The following is a 21202-nucleotide window of genomic DNA, read 5'->3' as shown; positions in this document are numbered from 1 at the left end:
TCAATTAAGAAATAATTCACTGATTTTTCGTCCAAATCCATGTCTCTACTTGTATTAATTTTTTTCTTAAAAAAAAAAGAAAAGAAAATGGTTCAGGAAAAAAAAAATCTAAAATGAAAGTAGTCTTGTACTTATCGGAACCCAGCTAGGCATGAAAGTTTAAAATAATATTCGATTAGTTGTGTTTAAAACCATCTGATAATTCACTAAAGAGTAAAAACCAGAAAAAGAAATATACCAACTAGTGTAATATGGTATTTGCTGATTTTTTCCCCCTTGTATTATCAACTTTAAAATCATCTAAAATCTTTATTTAATTTTCTTAAGATCACAAATTAGTATTCTCTCTTTTATCTACTTTGGATGTACATTTACAAACAACTTCACAATTAGGAAAAAAAAAAAAAACTCTTTCAATAGTCTTAAATTATCTTCATTTTATCTTTATTTATGTGTTTAATTTTATTAATCGTCTATATTCTTTTATCACTATTTCTAAATTAATTTCTAATAATTTTTTAAAAATATATGATTTTCTCCAATCAATGGGGAATATATATATATATATATATATATATATATATATATCATTTTTTAAAATTAATTTAATATTATTTTAAAAGAAATTATCGATAATCATTGCTCTTTGTATTTCTTTTTAAATATAAAACTAATATTTATCTTGAACAAAAGCATTTTTAAGAGCTATTTTTCAACAAGAGTATTTTGAACTATTTTTATGCTGATTTTTATTTAAAGGTAATTTTTAAATAAAATCAATTTATTATCTCTTAATTAAATTTATCATTCTCATCTTTTTAAATTAAATTTCAATAATTTTAAATGTTTTTATCAATAGCTAAAAATAATTTTGTATCGTAATTTAAATTATTTATCATAAAATTAAAATATAATTTATATGATGTTATCGGCAGCTATACAATATCCATGCTTGATGTTATCATCAAAGCAAATCCTCAGCAGGGAAATCCACTCAAAAGCTTGCATTTGTAAAGGCCAAGCGACTATACTAATTTCACAACTAGAATATTACTGGAGTAACAGTTTATTTATTAATTTATTTGGTTTTAAACAATTTATTTTGTATGACAATTATGACAAGGTGTCAAATGCATTAGCGTCACGTGCAACCTTAATGAATACATCTTCCAACGTGGTGTCAACTAAGCCCCATGCAGAAACAGTGAAGTTTCTCTTTGCAGCATCAACAGCTTGGAATACATCCCCTATTCTAACATCCTCTTTTGGCAGCTCAAACTTCTGAGTACCAGAGAGATGGTATATCTTGTTGGCATTTGGGGTGAGTCGGTGCACCATGTTCTCCACATCTTTTTCATGATCCGAAGATGTTGTCATTGTGAACACGTAAGTTCCTCCATATCTAGCCTTCAGCTATAAGAAACCAACAGAAATAGCAAGTGTGATAAGTCTACACAGATTGCATGGACCTAACAGATTTAGTTTGTAAAATATTTTGATACAGGAAATCAATTGAGAAATGTTACCTCCTTTGGATTTCCAACGCACTGCAAGCTACCATTCACAAATATTCCTAATCGATCGCATAAGGCTTCTGCCTCTTCCATGGAATGTGCTGAGAACATGAAACCAAGATTCATCAATGTAAATGTAGAGAGACAAAACGTTCAACAAGTTGATTATACATCTAAATAATGGACAACAAGCAGAGTTATTGCTTCATAAAGGAGTGAGAGAATACTGGTGAGAATGATTGCACGGTTCTGTTTTGCATGCTTGACAACATTCCATAAGCTTTTTCTTGAGGCAGGGTCTAAACCGCTACTTGGTTCATCCATGTAAACAACCTTAACAATTTTTTGCAGTTAAAGAATAAGGAAATCTAACTTGAATCTTCTTTTACGAAAAGTGATGAGAATGGATTGAAAATTAGAACATACTCTGGGATCCCCAATCAACGAAATTGCAACACTAAGCCTCCTCTTCATCCCTCCACTGTATTTTCGAGCTTGTTTATCAGCAACTCCTCCATGAAAAAGGTTTAAACTCTTCAAAGATTCTTCTACTGCCTGCACCGATGTAATGGTAGCTAAATATTACACACGTGTTCCCTGGCAAATAACAGCTAAAGAGAAAGTTGTTCAAATTGTATCTAAACTGCAATCATCTTCTGTAGATCCAGCTCTTAGTAGAAAAGAAGCAATAAATAATAATTGAGAACATGTTGTAGAAAAAACATAATTTTAAGGCAGCATTTGGTAAACCGCAGTTTTTTCCATGTTTGAGAATTATGATTCATGGAAATCACAAAGATTTGTTTGGTTGGTCATCAATGTTTCCAAAAATGTTTATAAATGTATCAAGAATTTTCCTCGCATTAAATAAGTAAATAAAGGTAACACATTTTTATCGCATTAAAACTTTATTTTTATCTCAGGAACACTTCCATGAGAATAATTTCGTGAGAAACTTGCCCAAAATCAATTTCCAAGTAAGAGTGAGCTGTAAGCAAGGCCTAACACAACCCGCTAACTAGATCTGGACTAGTTTGGGCTATGAAATTGAACACGATTCATTTTTAAGACAATTCATGTTACATTTAGGGCCGTCCAAATACAACTTGGTTTGACAAATAAGATTCCCTTATAAAATACAAGGTTTTTTGAATTATTGTGCATTAATATTAAAAAATTAGTAATAATTTTTATAAAATGATATTATATTTATAATGCAATTATGTATTTATATATATATATATATATATATATATATATTGTAAATTATATCTTAATTTAAGGTTTGTACTTGTTTTATTTTATAATTTAACTATACATAATGTTAAAATTAATATAATATAATAAAGTTGAATCAATCAGTCCTTATCCAAATATTTATAGGTCTTGATCGGTCAGGTTTGGACTTTGAAAAATAGCCTGAACAAATTTTTGGGTCAAATTTTGACGAGGATAGGCTTCACCCAACCCATCCCATTCTTACCTCCGGAAACAATGTTTCTAAGGACTGTTATTTTTTAAATAACAAATCAAATACGAAAAACTAACATTTCCGACCATCAAATTTTCGAAAAAATAAAAATTTCATGTGTATCAAACGTTCCATGGTAATTCACTAAGAATCTCAACTTCAATTTGATAACCAAAAAAGGACCTTAACTTTAATAGAAAAAGTATGCGGATCAAATGAAAAATATAAAAAGAAAATGGTTTAGTCATATGCCAAGTGTTTTGTTCGTGTTATAAATTATGTTGTCAAGTTATATAATTTTGTCTTTGCAACATCTTTTTATATAAAGTTTCAAATAAAAACTTCACTAAATAGTTAGCTATTGCTTTGAAGAAATTGACAAAGTCCCCCAAGTATTGTATTATATCGCACAAAAATCACAAACTACTAATACCAAAATTTAAAGCTTAAATATGATTTTATTCCCTATAAAATGAACAAATTTTAATTTTAGTCTCTAAAATTTTTTTTACTTGTTTTTCATCCTCTAAAATTTAGAAATGTTGTTTTAATCCCATATTATTATGTAATTATTTTTTAACAACTTATTTGTTTATTAAAAAGTTAAGTGATTATCTTAGGTTTACCTACAATTATTTGTGAAACCATATTAGTATGTTACAAAGTTACACTTCTAAATTTTTTTATGTCTTAAACTAAATATTATTTATCTATCTTAAAATCATCATTAGAAACCATAAATAATAATTTTAGATTTTAGAGAGATGAGAATCAACAAAAAAAAATATTTTACAAGAAGAAAAATTAAAATTTACTCATTTTATAAATATCAAAAACAATGTTTACAATTTTTTTAAAACTCGTTAATTTTTCAAAGACTAAAAATATATTTAAACAAATTTTTAAATATTTTAAAAACAAATAGGCACAAGGACGAGCCTCTCTGGCTAACCTAAAACACCAATTTATACTTAATATCTTAGGAAATATAAGAGTAGTACAACTAAATACTCCTAACTCTTAAGTCCTAAATGTCAAGACTCCTAACCCAATGATAATAATCTTGATATAACAACAAAATAATTTCTCTCAAATTAACTTACTTGTGCCAAAACTGAACCTTTAAGATTTTTAAGTCTGCCATAAAAAAGTAGGTGCTCTCTACCTGTCAAGCTTTCCCACAGCAAGCTACAGATAAAGAGAGAAATGACAAGTTAGAAAACATTTTTCAATTGTTATAAGTTCGATTTTAGAAAAAAAAAATGGAGGAATTTCCGGCTTACTCATGCTGTGGGCACACACCCATGGTAGTATATATTCCCTCCATATGAGTTCTTATGTCCAAGCCTTGAACAAATGCCGCACCCGAGGTTGGCTTTGTGAGACCAATCATCTATAAGCACACAAAATCTTATTAGATTTATAACTTAAGGAGAAAATCATTCTAAAAAAGCATAATTCATTCTATTAGAATTTCATAACTTATTTTGTTCTCTTATGTGATCAACTGAATGGAGCCTTTTGCAATTTTTTTGGAGGGGAGGGGGGGCCAGGGGGGAGAGAGAATACAATCAGATTCTAATGTATATATTGTTTGAAAAATTTTAACTGACCATATTGATAAAAGAGGTCTTCCCAGCTCCATTGGGACCTAGCATACCAAAGCATTCCCCTTGAGGCACTGAAAGGAACAACCCTCTCACTGCAAATTTATCTGGATTTCCATCCCTCCCTGGATAGACTTTTTTTAGGTCGTCACATACAATTGCATGATTAATAGTGGGTTCACGTAGCAGTTCCTCCACCTTCTCCTTCTGAAAAGAAAAGAAAGCATTTTACAAGTCTCGACATATTAAGTACATCAGTACAACCAAATTTGTAATGAGGTCTTTCAGTGAAAATACATGGTTACATTTATCATTTATGTGACAAATACAAGCTAATTAAGTCAAACACATAGCTCCACATTATCATTTCCCCCCTGAATAAAAGTTGTTAGAATATATGAAAAATAGCCTATATTGATTGCATTTTGGATTCATTTACATTATTTTAAGATTAGTCTCCATATTCCTGATTAGAAATCTCAAGCTTTGTTTCCATATTTAATTTAATTTAGATTATAAGTCTTCATTTAGTATAAATAGAACTTGATATTTTATCTTTTATATCACATCAGTCACATTACACACAATGGGTCATATCATATCAAGTCATTATAAATTTTAGAATATTCAGTCTCTATTCTCTCTTTTTCCTCCCTCAATACCTTAATCCCCATAATTTCAACACAAATATAATTTTTGAAAAAAGAAAAAGTTAGCAAACAGAAGTTATTTGGTTCTCTAATGGAATCTGTGCCTAATTTAAGTTCCACCCTAGTTGTACCAAGTGTTATGTATCTCAAAACTACTCGTTACTCAGGCAGAACCATTACATCAATTTCTGTGAAAACCGTGTTGCTCATTGTGTATCTTAGGAAATTTTATATTTTATCCTTGCTATAATTTTATTCTTTATCACAGTTGTATCTTACTGTTAATAGTAGGTTTATGTATTTAGAAACAATCCCATAATCACAGGGATTTGTCTCCCTAGAATTAGCTGTCCATATTTCCTAAAATTGCCAGCAGGCTCATGTATATATAGGTCTAATGACCTCATAATTATATAATAAGAAAAGGAAGAAGTGAATATTATTCCTTCTAAATTTGAGAATTTCTGAAACCAATATGTGAAATGCACCTCATGATAGACCTAGTGTACTCAATTTCATAATCTGGTAAACGTATAATACGAGTACCTTATACATTTATTTCAATATAAAAAAATATTCACCTCTTGGATAACATCACGTTTCTCCATCTGAGAGAATACTTTTGACACCTGCATTTGGGTATCAAGATTCGGGAAAGGAGTCTTTTTCTGAAATCCTTTCAAGAAGAAAAGAGGGCTTTTTCTACTTCCTGACGACAGTATTTGATCAATGTAGAAGGCAGCAAAAAGAATCACTATCCACTCAGCCAACATGATGATTAAGACCTCTTTCATGCCATTGGTGCTTTCACTGAGATTCTGCCACTTCATACCACCAGTCCCCGAAATACTCCCCTCAAAGGAAAACTGTGCAAACTCATATAACCCACGATATAAAGCAAACCCAGGATACAACTCCATAACAATAATCCACCCTCCTGAAGAAATAGCATAGAAAATTGATAGGCTAGAAGATTAGAAACTTTCAACATAGACATATAATTCAAAAAGATGATAAAATACTAATTCGCCAATGCAGAATAATATGTTGAATAGTATAAAATTGGTGGAAATAGTATTATTAGATTGGAAAACTAACAAGAGAAAGTGTTTTCTCCCACTAGAGTCAATGCCTCAATAACACACTCTTAGCCACCCTCACAATAACCTTCCCCGTGCCCCCAACCTAGCCTCCCGTACTCCCCTATAATGCAGACCCATTTAACTAACTTGGCAGCATCACAAAATCAGCCAATATTCTCCCACTAACCCCCTCTACATAATATATCGTCCATATGGGTGGTTCTTAGAATTTGGACTTAGGACCTAATTCAACACCATAAAACCAACTTGTAAAGTGAAGATTACTTACGTTTTATTTGCTCTATTAAGTCGTATCTCTAGTCAATATGAGACTAAATATCACCTGAGACTACAATTAAGGCAGCCCCCAAAAAGGCGACAATTAAGATGGCTTTCCAACCCCTAATATACAAGGCTATGGACCTAGTCCGTGACAACGCAGGTGGCCTAACAATGGATCTAGGATAAGTCATGGTACCATCTTAGAATTTGGACTTAGGACCTAACTTAACGCTTGTAAGGTGAACTTTATCTTAGTTTTATAAATTTCATTGAAGTCATATCTCTAGTCGATGCGAGACTAAACACCACCTTTGAAGTTGCAATTAAAGCATCCCCAAAGAGGCCACTAGGAAGGCAGGCTAGGTTTGATCGCAATTAAGGTGATTTTCCAACAGCGATTTACTTGGACCATGACCTAATAACTAATCCACAACTAAACCCTTTACATGCTCAACCCAAGGTAAAGTTAATTCTAAATTTTTCATTTTAATATGAAATACGAAGAAATAAACAACCACATTCCTTCCTACTGAATTTGAATTGAAGCAGGTTTCTAGTCACTAGAATGTTTTCCTTTCCATGACTAATGGGATAAGAATTGAGAAAAGTGGGGAGAAAACTAGGTATCAATTTATGTGTCATGGCCTCATGGGCAATCTTTTCTCAATTAACTTTTTCCCCTATTCTTAGATTAATAAAGTTATTAATGAGAACATAGACATGATATTGTTATTCTTATTAGTATCATCAACAAAGTTAGCCAGTCATTCAGAAAAAATTTCCATTGTACCTTGAGAATCCCATTCAATGATAGTTTAATATAATACTAGTACATAAAATTATATATGAAAACCATAAGAATAACCCATAATGGATATCATTCCTTGGTCATTTAACTTACTTGGAAATGATGTGTTTTGAACAAAGAATTGGAAAAGAAAGCCACCTAATAAACCGGTTCCAAAGACACCTATATATGCAGTTACTGCAATTATCAAGAACACAAGTCAGTAATCAGATCGAGGTAATACACCCATTATTATGAACTACATAAAAGTGGCTATCATCAAACCTGTAGCTGTCTTAACATTTGAAAATATGGAAGACACCAAAAATGCCAGTGCAATTTGTAAGTTGATATATATGAAATAAAACACGAATTGGGTGCTGTAGTCATTGATTGTGAAGATTTTTAATCCTGAAAATAAAGTCAACAGCATTAAAGAAAACAGGAAAATCCCAAAAAGAGGAAACAGTTCAATATTTATATTCTTACCTAAAAGTGAACCAAATATCACAAAACACAACATGTAGGTTACTGATATGGCAAGAAAATAACCATATGAAATCATCCAATATGGCCCATCACCAAGACCATGCATTTTCATCATGATTCTTAATTTTTGTTGCTTCTCATATACTAGTGATGTCAGAACAACCTACACAAACACTTAAAGCTTATCAAGTTGAACAAATAAATGTACTAGAATATCTATATCTATTCTATTGCGTTAACATTAGATGGAAAGGTCTAGGATTACATTGAGTCAATTTGTTTTATGCAAGGAAGGTCTACAACTGCAACCATTTATCTTTGGGAGGGTTGATGTCTTGATGAAAAGGTATTGAAGCAGAGAAAAAGACTTACATATGGAATATTGACATGGAAAAACATGATTGAATGCCAAGAGAAATATTGTGGAAGACTTTATATATGCCAAACGAAAAGTTATTGCATTACTTGTATCTGAACTATAAAAGATATGTATGATGGGATAACTACTAGTGTGAGAACTTGAGAGTAAATCAAGGCTCAGCCTTTAGTCTTGGATGTGCTTACTAGGGCCCTAAACAAAACTATCCCTATTTGCATGCTTTTGCAGATAATATAGTTTTGATTGAGAAATCAAGTGAAGAGGTAAGCCCTGAACTTGAACTTCAAAGATGAACTTTGGAATCAGAATTTTCACTTGAGTAGGAGTATAACAGACACTGTATGCATTATAATTTTAGCAAGAACCAAGAAGAAAATGAATCAGAAGTAAAAATAGGAAAAGATGTTATACCACATATTTCTAAATTTAAATATTTGGAATCAATATTACAAAATGATGGAAAAAAATCAATGAAGATGATACACACAAGATACAAGTTGGATGGTTAAAATGGACAAAGGCATTGGGGTTTATTTGGGATCGCAAAGAACCTACCAAGCTCAAAAAAAAAATTTATCACATTGTTATACATTCAACTACACTTTGATATATTCACAAAAAAAAAAAAAAAAAAAAAAAGAGTAGCAGAAATGAGAATGTTAAGATGAATGTATGATCATACAAGAAAGGGTGGGATACAAATGATCATATGCAAGGATATTAGTATGACACAAATTGAGGAAAAGATGATAGAAAATTGGTTAAGTGGATTGGACATGTGCAAAGAAGGACATTGGAAACATGGGGAAGACAGAGACCAAATAAGACATTGGAAGAAATTGATCAGAGGGATCACATGGTAAATAATATCCTGAGAATTTGACCTTTGACCGAGAACAATGACGACGTGTGATCTTTGTAGCTAACTTCACCTAGTGGGATAAGGCTTTTGTTGTTGTTGTTACATTAACATTAGATGTTAGACATAACTGTTGACTTTGAACCTGATAAAGGATTGTTCAGTGTGAAAAGAACATCCAGAAGGCCTTATGTAGTTACACGCACTTGAAATGATGTAAGGTAGAGTAACAATGTGACGCCTATATCACAAATCAAAATTAACCGATAGCAACCATTTCTTCAATAAATGAAACTAGTATCCTAAGATTACTGTTAACTTCTCTTGTTACACACAACTCAATTCATAGCTCATTTCTTAAAATATATCTACACTTACAGGAAAAAGTTGCAGGACGACCCATGTAAAAAACAGAGTGCCTAGAAGAGAAGATAGATCAAGTCTAAAATTTGACTCAGGCTTTGGCATTTCCTTTACAAACTCAAATAACACCTTGGTTCCAGGTCCAAGCAGAAACTGCAGGTAGGAATTTGATATCTGCATGCATATAGATAACGTCAGTCCTCTTCATAATCTGTCGAGGACAGATAAATCAAGACCAAAATACTATTAAAATAAAAAATGGGAAAATGTATATTAATTGAAATTATTATCATTATATTAGCTTAGTAAAATTTACTTATGCAATCAATTTTGAAATTTGCAATACAGTATACTGCATGTGCATCATAAGCATAGTTTCACTTCTGTTCAAATCATGCATTTGAAAGCAAGTTATTTTCTTTAGAAAGTCTGTAGATACTTAGTACATATGTATTCCATCAATAATGAATTGGGTATGTGTTTTGGTTTTAAAGTTAATACTACAATATAAAAAAAATAAAAAATAAAAAATTGATAGACTCATTGTACAGGCTAGCAAATAGCACGTTTTTTATTTTTTCATTATGTTGTATCCATGGTTAGGATACCAGCAAGGAGGAAGCAACAATTAAAACGAGTTTTAGATATATGTATATATATATATATACCAGATTTATAGAGCGAGGAATCCTCAATAACACATTTGTGTGTCTGCCGTATGTTGAGTTGTACCATATACTTACATTATATCTATTCTGGTTTGAATTTAGAAAATCAAAAGCTGCCAAAACAAATAAAAATAAGTATTGGCTTCCAAACATTGCGTGAATTGAAAGGTAATGATATTAAGTACCTGAAACTATCTCATTGACTTGTCCTTCTGTGTTACCTCCATAATAACCTTTATATAGCTCACTGTTGATCTCAGAAGAACTATTGCGCCATAAATGTAGAGCCTGAGCACATTTGAGTTCGACCTCTAAATTCAAGGAAAATAAGCTCAATTGGTAACAATACTCTTTATGTCAGATGCAGGCCCAAGTCATATCTAGAGAGAAACAAGATTGTGTATGTAAAACACTAGTGTACTCCATACAAAATTATTCAAATAATTTCTGTGTGCATTTATTGGCCAAAACTGACCATAAGATCATTATCGTTGAGAAAGTGATTCAAATGCATCACGAATGTTGCACTTATGGTTTTTATGCTGAACCTTGTACATTATCTTTTATTACATCCATCCCATTTCATGGTTCCCCAAGCTTTTTAAAAACATGAATGAACATTTAAGTTCAAGTCGAATAGCAACACGAATAGAAAAGCAAAACCCCCCGCACAAAAGAAAGTTTTGTAAACGGCATAATGAGCCTGCAGCAAAATATTCTCTGACAATCTGTCATTTTCAGCCAGTCATCATGAAGCATACACCAAACTATCAAAATCATACCAACATTTGGTCATGAACACATCTAGGATACCCTGTGTCTAACACTTCATGGGAACCATCAAGAATGGCACAATGGATTGCCAATTTTCATTATAAAATAGCCATGAGGCGGCATAGCAATGCCTACTGACTGAATTTCCTGTTATCAGATTTTTCAAGGTACATTGTCAATATAAGGATGTTCCATACCATTGTCTGCTATCGGCAAGGAGAGTCCAAACTTCTCCGCATCAGAGCAATTTCTTTGTAGATAATAAATTGGAAGACCCGTAGAGAAAGCAGGTTCAATAAAATTGTTTTGCCCAGGCGCTGAATCAGATCCCTATATTTTAACACCAGCAACAAAGTTAACAAAAACAGAAAAAAAAAATACAAAAATATATGCAACAACATCCGATTACAAGACTTTAGGAGCTTATACGCACAACCTTAGGAGCTTTTGGCTTTGTTCTCCCATCAAAATTGGAGTTTCACCTCTTTAACCAATGTTGACAGTTAATGCAAACATTTATTACACAGGTTAAGGAGGTAAAACTCCAACTATAGTCGAAATAACACAAAAAACACATCCTATTACACATGTCTTTTTTTTGTGTGTGCATGGACATGGCAGTATTCTAAAGCTGACAACCAATGACTTATTTGAGTTCACGGGCGATAATTCTATCAATCAAACATTATTTTAACATTATGAAAATCAATCCTCAAGAGCATTAGGTAAACTCCATAACCCAGGTGTCCGGACAAGCCTTACAACCACATTGGGCCAAGAGGTAGCATAAATATGTATTAAACTCTAAAATTAAATAAGAATGAAGCATGCAAAACCTCACCAGTACATTCATCGCCGAGGTCGCATAAATATCCCTATCATAGTAGTCACTCATAGACAAGGCACTCCCAAACATACTTGCAGTCACGGCTGCAGAAAGAAACAAAACCAAAAAAAAGAGGCAAAATCATGTGATGAAGCAATGCAAAGACATGCGAGAATGGATGAATCCACGTTACGTTACGCCATAATACTTTGTGCAAGGGAGTGATTCTCTGCGGTGAAGAGCATAGTAAGGGGACAGGAATCGGTTATCCGGCAGGAGGCATCGGGGAAATCCGAAAAGGGAAGAGAAGCGGTTCGCACGGCCCGGTTGGAAGGCTCCGGAAGCTGCAAGAGCGGTGGCCACTGAGGCGGTTTCGGAATGGCACACAGGGCGGCCTGAAGGAGATCCGAATACTGTATCCCGCACACCTTCTCCGAGTCGGCGCAGCGAGTGCGGTTGTTTCTGCAGACGCAGCCGCACTTGAACTCGGGCTTGTCGAATTGCGTGTCGATTACGCATTGGAGCGCGAACACCAGCAAGCAGAGGATGACCGGGAAGAGCACCAGCTGAACGTTGGTTTTGACGTTCCGTTTCTTCGAAAAGAAAGAAAATTAAACGGCGTGGCGTAAGCGATAGTGTGATTGAAAGGGAAAGAGATCGGAACCTGGAATGTGAGATTCTTGCGGAGAAGCGCGTTTGCTTGAGTCCAGAAGCTGGGATTTGCCATTTGTGTTTCGATGGAGGCAAAGCAAATTCCTACAATCTTAACCGTTACTTTACACTCTACACTGCATGCGGTGCTGAGCTGAGTTGCATTCTGGTTGTCAATTAAATTTTCATTTTTACATTCGACAAGTATTTTTTATTACAAGCGAAAAGAAAAAAATAAAATAATAAATTTGTTTTTGGTAGTTTATACGATTATTAAAAATTGTGTTTAATTATTAAAGATGGAGAAGATTAAATTGAATATTTAATAAGAGAATTTATTTTATTTTTTTAAAAATAAGAAAGATTACAGGATTGAACATAAGTTCTCATGGTTCTAACTATTCTAATCCTTCCCTACCCAATTACTAGATTAATCCTAATGATCTTAAAAGAATCTATTTTATTAATTAAAATATTAATATAGATGAATAAATCGTGCAATTTACATGATAAGCTATTACAGTATTTTAAATTATTAAAATTTATGATAGATAAATATTTTTAATATGTAAATTATATTATAATTACATAATTAATAATAAATATTTTATTATATAAATTATGTTTTAAATTTAATTACAAATGATTATAGTGTGATATGAGATTTTTTTTATTATTATTAAAAATATTAAAGCTTAATTTAAAATATAAGTTTCAAATTGAACGAGATAAGATATTAAAAAATCATTTTAGAAAACTCTGCCAGAAAAATTCCTCCGTACATTAGCACTAAATAAGGTCTGTTTTGACATGTATGGATCAAACGATATAATAGGCAAAAATAAACTAAATATGAGTATTTCTAAAACTAAATATGTATTATATAAAAAAAAAAACATATAATTTCAATAAAAATAATACATTTTTTCACAATATGAACAAGATTTTAACAATTCTTTTAAAATGTGTATTCATTTTTTTTCTTTTAAAAACTCTTATAATATTTTTTATCATCAACAACATTCTCTAAAAAAATTCACTTTCCATATCAGCTAAAGACTAAAACAAAAACAGCTTTTAGGCAATATAATTAATTAATTATTATTATTATTTTATATAAAAAAAGATTTGTTTTGTTTGGAGTAGTTAATTACTCACTGTTACCAGCAGATTCAAACATATTGAATAAAAAAAATCTAAATTATACGTTTAATCTTTATATAATATCTGATCTACAGATTTCTTTTTTTTTTTTTACTGTGGTACATGAATATCTAATGATTTTGTTGGAAAATAGTCTCCTCAACTTTGATTATATTATAGTTATTCCTTTCAATATTGTTTTTTTTTTATCAAATCTTGATCTACATATTTGATTCTAAATTTTTAATTACAAAATTTATCCTCTCATTAAATATTCATTTACATTAATAGTAGTTATAATTTGACATTAATTTAATGACATGATAATTAATATTTAAGTTGAATTATACTTTTACTTTTAATTTTAACTATCATTAGTTATAGTTAGTTAAGTGTATAAATAAATAAATAGATATTAAAAATATATCATATAACAATGGTGTGAAACCCTTTCCCCCTCTCTTTCTTCCCTCAGTTGCTCTAACTCTCTTTCACTCTCAAAACTCTCACTTCTCCTTTTCTCTCTTTTACGTGTGGTGATTCTTGGTGACTGAAGGTGTTAGTGGGGGTGTGAGCTGATTTCTCAAGCTGGTTCTTCTCCGTTCACTTCAAAGCTTCTCTTCTTCTTCATTTTCTTCTTCCCGGAGCTCGGAGTTCTTCACCGAGGTAAAGGAAGCTAGATTCTGTTGTCATTTGGTTGTAAATGAGTCATAGCACTCATCTGATGATTGTGAATGGCTGATTCTTGGCTGAAATTTGAAGGAAGTCGTTTTCGGGTGTTTCGGGGTTTCTTGAAGAAATTTGGGTTTTTGATTTCAAATGGTTGCATGTGTGAAAAGATGGTATTTTTGGGATGTTTGATGAAAATGTGAGCTTTTGGATGGTTTGCATGTTGTTTTCTGGTTGAGTTTGCAGGATTTGGTGAAGTTTTTCGAAAGTTGAGAGTTGCTGCTGAGTTTCGCGCTGAGCGCAGTTCTTCGCGTCAGGTGCGCGACCATCAAAAGACCCCATTTGGGCAAGCCCTCCGGGCGCAGTGGTGTATGTGTCGTGTGAGACCCGTGGCTGTCCCCCCTTCTCCCTCTCAACTCTCTTTTCTCACTCACTCTCATTTTTGCCTTATTATCTCCTTGTCTTTGGTCTGATCTTGTTCTCTTTTTCCCCAAGCTAAAGCTGTGAGCTTAGGTGGTGCACATCTCGTGGAGCTTGCTGAGGAGCAGAGCTTTCTTTTCTCCTTCTCCATTTTCTCTTTCGTTTCTCCTTCCCAGAAGCTCGGATTCTTCGCACCGAGGTAAGGGAAGCTAGTTTTCGCTTGGATTGGTTGGAAATGAGTTTAGAAACTCATGAGATGTTTGATGTTGGCTGATTCATGGGCTGTCTTGAAGGAAAATGTGTTTTCGGGGTTGGATAAAATTTGGGGATTTTCTGGTTGTGTTGGTTGCATGTGGGTAAAGTTGGGGTTTTTGGTTTATTGATGGAAGGTTGGACATTGATGATTTTTCTTCTTGAGTTTTGGATGCATGCATGTTGTGATTCTTGAGGTTTTTGGGTTGCATGTGGTTGGTAGTATTGCATTTAAGTTGTAGCATGGTTTGGGTCTCCTTGGATTGCAAGTTCATGGAGGTTTTGAGTGAAAACAAAGGTGAAATCCAAGGAGATTTTTGGAAGTTCAGAAACCCACAGCTATAGCCGTGGAATCACAGCTATAGCCGTGGAAGAAAAATGTACTTGCAGGAACCCACAGCTATAGTCGTGGATTCGCAGCCATAGCCGTGGGAAGGAAAAATGTGATGGCAGAGACTTGCAGCCATGACTGTGGTTTTGCAGCCATAGCTGTGGAGAAAAATTGAAGTGGCAGAAACTTGCAGCTATAGCCGTGGATCTGCAGCCATGGCTGTGGAAGGCAAACTGAACTGGCAGAGAGTTGCAGCAAAAACGCTGGATTGGGCGCTGCAGAGGTGGGTCTTGATGACCGAATTTGGTCTTAAAGTCTTCATCAAAGTTGTAGCCTTGGATCTTAGCTTTCCAATGGCGTTGGAATCACCCAAAAAGGAGTTATAGAACTCCAAATATGGCTGTTATAGTGAAGAGGGGTCAAGCTGCCAGCATTGCTTATAGCTGTTGCGGTTTTTAGAATTTTTAACAAGGTAGATGAAGGAATTTGGACTTGGTGTCTTCTTGAGAGTTGTAGTAAATCTTCTTATCTTTCATATGAGATAAGGATGAGCATGGTAGGAGTAGCATAGCTCCTGATACGCTGTTTTAGGTGAAGGTTGCCATTTCACAGTTAATGATTTGGTTGAGTTGGAACTTATTTTAGGTGTTTAGGTTGATTGGTGTTGTCTGGGTGGTAATTTGACAAGATAAATGAGTTGTAAACAAGATGGATGAGTCGTATTATGTGTTGAATATGATGTATGTTGTATATTGTAAAGTTATAGATCATGTTGTTGATAATGTTGTTTATGCTGATTAATGCTGTTAATGCCGTATGATGAAAAGCTGAACTGTGTTGAATGTTGTTGAGCTGAGTGATGATTTTGATAGATTTTGTTTTAGGCTGTGTTAAGATGAAATTGATGAATATGTTGTGCTGACTAGATGATAATGCTGAAATTGCTGATAAATGTTGTTTTATGCTGAGTTGAGCTATAATTGATGAATATGTTGTGCTGACTAGATGATAATGCTGAAATATGATGTTAAGCTATAATAGATGTATATTGTTGTGATGTAAGTTGTTTAGCTGAGCTGTAAGCCGCTATTGCTGTATGCTGATATTATTGTGTTGTAAGTTGTTTAGCTGAGTTGTAAGCCGCTATTGTTGTATGTTGATATTGCTGTGCTGTGATGTGAGTTGTGTTAGCTGGGCTGTGAGTTGTTTGGCTGTGCTGTATAATGATGAGTTGTGTGCTGTTATTAGCCACTATTGTGGTGCTGTTATAGCCACTAAGTCGGTGCTGTTATTGCCGCTATGCGGTGCTGTTATAGCCACTTGAGTGGTGTTGTTATTGCTGCTATGCAGTGCTGTGCTCCGTGCTGATAGGAGCTATTGTAGGAGATCTCTGAGCTGATATGCGTGACGATGCATTATATGTTTTATTGCTGTTTATGCTGTTATAGCCGCTATGTCGGTGCTGTTATTGCTGAATGTTGTGGTATTTTAAGTCGTTTTTGTTAAGCTGATTGATGTGTTGATTGATGTGCTGATAGCTGTAGCTGTTTACTATTCACATATTTATATATATATGTTGTTTCTGTTCACTAGCTTACCCTTTGTTGTTTCCATGTAGTTTGGACTGCGATGATCATACTATGTATGGGAGCAGAGCAGGGATAGGTGGGTGACTAGTGGTGAGTCTTCAGCGGACCGGCGGAGCTGATCTCTTTTGTGATTGTTTTGTGGTTGAGCTACTTGGGGTAGTAGCACTTGATTGTATTTTTGTACACTTTAACTCTGTTCAGATTGGAGCATGTATATGTATATATTCTAGACCCTATATGTATACACTTGTTCTTTTCTGTGCGGTGTTTCTAGTGTGCTGTGCCGCGTGTAGTGACCAGCCGGGTCGTTACATGTCGGGCGAGCTTGAGAGTGGGAGTCTCTGGATGGCCCACGCCGGGCGTGACTTGGACCGCGCCGGGTGCGATATCAGTAAGTGACATGTTTGGGGTTCTGGTTCTGCGCTGGGCGCGACCATTATCGCGCTGAGCATGGAGACTCCTTGGGAGTCTCTACCTTGGGGACGCTGGGCGCAATTTGAATTGCGCTGGGCGCGAGACCTTGGGGAGGTCTCTGCCTTCCCCGCGTTGGGCGCGGGTTTGGGCACGCCGGGCGCGTGAGACTCTTTAGAGTCTCTGCCTGGGATGCGCTGGGCGCAATTGGTATTGTGCCAGGCGCGTGTGAGCCTTGGGCTCTCTGGCTGGGTCCCGTCGGGCGCGGGCATGCTTGTGCTGGACACGCTGGCCCCTGGTGCTCTCTGGTTGTGCCACACCGGGCGCGACCAGGAGTGCACCGGGCGTGAAGGTGATGATTTTCTATATGCTGTTGGATGTTGTAAAATGCTGATACATGTTGTTCATGCCGAGTTGAGCTGTTATTGATGAATATTGATGATGCTGAATTATAATATTGCTATGTTGTATGCTGATAAGAAGTGTTGTGTTGTATGTTGTTAAGTTGTGTTGTGCTGTATACTGATATAAATTGTTGTAGGCCGTAAGGCTGAGCTGTTGTAGGCCGTAAGGCTGAGCTGTTATAGGCCGTAAGGCTGAGCTGTTGTAGGAGATCTCCGAGCTGATATGCGTGACGATGCATTGTGTGATTTTTCCTGTATAGTTGATGAGATGTATGCTGATGATGTGCTGATAGATGTAGTTGTTCATATTATATATATATGTGCTTTTGTATGCTGATTCTTTTCACTAGGTTACCCTTTGTTGTTTCCATGTGTTTGGACTGCGATGATCATACGTTGTATGGGAGCAGAGCAGGGTTAGGTTGGTGATCTATGGCAGGTCTGCAGCTGACAGATAGAGTTGATCTTTTGATATTTTTGTTGTTTTAGCTACCTAGTGGGGTAGTGATGGATGTATTTTGATTACTCTGATGTTTAGCTCAGATTGAACCTTGTGTATATAATTATATACTTGCTCTTTTTTGTGTGCTTGTCGAGAGGTTGTGTAATGTGTGGTGACCAGTCAGGTCATTACAAATGGTAACAAATAATATTTTTAATTAAAGTAATTAAATTATTTTTGTATGTATAATTTAATTAGATTCAAAACTCTCACATCGTCATTATAATTCTAATACATAAAAGAAATACAAAATTTAATTAAGTAATATATTAATTATTTTATATGAATTGAGTAGCTACATATGAATTGTTTTCATAATTTACTTTTTAATTTTTAATAAAGTACGAAAGTTGTTTTCATTGATTTTAATATTGTTGTTATTTTGAAAGTCACTAATTTAGTTTTAACATTATACTTTTAATATATATATATATATATATATATATATATAATTTATTTATTTTTTAAACACTTATAATTTATTATTAGTGCATTAATTTTTGTCTTTGGAGACAAAATCATTATTTGTGTATTAAAAATAGATAAATTATATTGTATAACATTAAAAGGTATATTAAAAGTACATTATAAGATTCCAAGTAAATTATAATATTATAAAACGTACATGTTAACAATTAATTAATTAATTAAAAAATAAGAACAGTATTAAAAGAAATTGTTGTTCATAATATATTAAAAACTGTAATAAATATATTACTCAATTTAAAGTAAACAAATTATCTTAATATTCTTTATTTTGTTGGTTATGTTAGCACTAAACAAATTAGATTTAATGATAGAGAGTTAAAAAAAACAGTAAAAATGTAACTGATTTAAATTGTAAAAAAAAAATTATAAGAACTGAAACGAGTTAGGAAACTTTTTTTCCTTATTCTTGAAAATTATAAAGTTAAGATCATATAAATACTACCTTAACTTTCACCAACAAGTCAGTCATAATGGTTTAGTCAAAGATATAGATTTAAAACATATTTAACTCAACATTATGTTAAAAATTAAATAATAAAATTTAAATATTAATTATATTTTCTTAATTTATGTGTGAAAATATTGATATCATATATATAATAGAATGAAGAAAAGTATTACCAAAATTTATATTCAATTAAAAAAAATGGTTTCAAAATAGCAAAAGTATTACTTAATGCACTTTTTAAAGGTGTTTATTCAAAAGCTATAATATACTGTTCTTTTAAGGGGAATTAAAAAAAATCATTATATTATTAGTTTTATAGTTTAGATATACTGATTACAACATTTTAAAAATGTACAAGTTAATAATATATATATATATATATATATATATATATATATATATAATGGCGAAAGAATATTATATAAATGTTATCAAGTCTATCTTATCATGATTTTTATGGTAAATTAATTGGTCTAACTTTTCAATCACCAAATTCAAGTGCGGTGTATGTTATATCACTAATAAATAGAAAATTGCCCTTTTATTTTACTTATCACAAATATAACATGTCCCTAGCAAAATATTATTAGAGTTTTATATATTAATTAATATATAAGTGAGAATGACTCACTTGTCTAATGTTTTAAAATTTAGGATTGATATATGGTATCAAACTCACTTATATAATTTATTTAATATATATTGGTGAAATGTTCTCCAATGTTAAACCCAATAATGGTATCAAAGTCAATAGTTTGATCAAGTGACCGATAACTGATTTAGACAAGTATTGGCTAATAAAATTGACAATGGATCCAAGAGTGAGATCCTGAATAATGAAATTGGCGAGAGATTCAACAGTGAGATCATCCCTTGTACAGTTGTACTGAAGTCTCCTTATAAGTGTGGAGGAAATGTCCTATTAATGTGCAACAACGATGCAAGTAGATCATCATTAAATATTCGCGGACAAAAAAAAACGTTCACTTGATGAGAAAGGAGCATGACCATGTGGAAGAAACTCATACTTGAGGAGGAGTGTTGGAGTTCACGGGTGAAGTGAGTCTCACATCGGTTAGAGTTGGACATGTTGAGTAGTATATAAATGAGAAATATTCATCTATCCAATATCTTAATATTTTGGATTGATATATGGTGTCAAACTCACTTGTATAGTTTACCCAATACTCATTAGTAAAATGCTCACTTGTGTTAAACTCCCTGACCCAACACCCATAAGCACAGAAGAAGCAAAATATAGGTGAAATGGAATTTAGAATAACTTCTTTTCGATTGAAAAAAAAACTATAATTTGACTAGCATGTCCTTGTCATTATTCCAATCATCACAACCTTTTGAACTTGTAATATTTCACATTTTGTGACTTTAATTAATCTCAAGATGAGTTTTTAGTAAATGTATTGAGAGATAAAATTCAGTTGGTTAAACATGTGTTTTAGTTATTGTAATTTTATTGATATCAAATTTAATTAATATAAATTTTTAAAAAATACAAACACATTTGGTGCATCCAAGTTTACATAGAAATTGAAGAAAAAAAATTCAAATTTTTCTCTCTATAAAACATTAATCACATGTTATAAAATTTTTCAAAGTTCATTAAAATTAAAAAAGCTTGAACATGAACAATTCAGTCTCTTCAATTGTAGTGTTTTTAGTGAGGGTGAAAACATTTTATCACTTTTAATCACACCCATTATAAATAAAGAGGGTTATTTTCTAAGAAAGTAAATGAATTGAAGTGTTTTTAAATAAAATAAGAATTTGAATTTTGTTTCACTAAGTCTAACTTTTTCTTAAAGCCGATCATTTTGGTTTTAATACTTGGACTATTTTTCTTTGTTTTGCCTCTTTTGAGTCTTTGTCCTATTAGAATTGTAAATGGAGGAGAAATAAATTTTAGTGAATAAATTGAAATTTTGTAACTCTTTTTGCTACAATTATATTATCCTTTTAAAAGAGAAAGAGTTATCGCATTCATGAGTGTGAAATGAGTTGAAGAATATTTATAAAACACTCTGAATGATTGAAGCACTTTTGATCTTGATCTTGATTATTTTGTTTAATTTTTTGGATGACTTATAAACACTTTGAAGCACTTTTATGTATTTGTTTTTTATT

The 21202-nt window shown here is 32.8% G+C and overlaps 1 protein-coding gene across 2 annotated transcripts; it reads right to left on the bottom strand.

Annotated features, from left to right (window-relative positions):
- Positions 1-1050: 1050 nt before the first annotated feature.
- On the bottom strand, positions 1051-12575 carry LOC109808940 (ABC transporter A family member 7). 2 transcript variants are annotated; one of them, XM_020372142.3, is made up of 18 exons: positions 12416-12575; positions 11960-12344; positions 11767-11855; positions 11123-11255; positions 10337-10462; positions 10152-10264; positions 9499-9657; positions 7883-8045; positions 7679-7804; positions 7508-7591; positions 5824-6179; positions 4599-4799; positions 4269-4378; positions 4089-4173; positions 1941-2069; positions 1742-1847; positions 1527-1615; positions 1051-1413 (listed from the first exon to the last, which is right to left on the bottom strand). In XM_020372142.3, the coding sequence occupies exons 1-18, from the start codon at positions 12476-12478 to the stop codon at positions 1114-1116; spliced, it is 2817 nt and encodes a 938-aa protein (XP_020227731.2). In that variant the 5' UTR covers positions 12479-12575; the 3' UTR covers positions 1051-1113. The 2 variants fall into 2 exon arrangements, with proteins under 2 accessions (XP_020227731.2, XP_082931631.1); XM_083075505.1 differs by having other exon boundaries at positions 10227-10264.
- Positions 12576-21202: the final 8627 nt, after the last annotated feature.

Source organism: Cajanus cajan, chromosome 5 (assembly GCF_000230855.2).
Source record: "Cajanus cajan strain Asha chromosome 5, NIPB_CcT2T_4, whole genome shotgun sequence".
Classification (NCBI taxonomy): domain Eukaryota; kingdom Viridiplantae; phylum Streptophyta; class Magnoliopsida; order Fabales; family Fabaceae; genus Cajanus; species Cajanus cajan.
The sequence above is the reverse complement of the archived record's forward strand: the minus strand, read 5'-3'. Positions and strand labels throughout refer to the sequence as shown.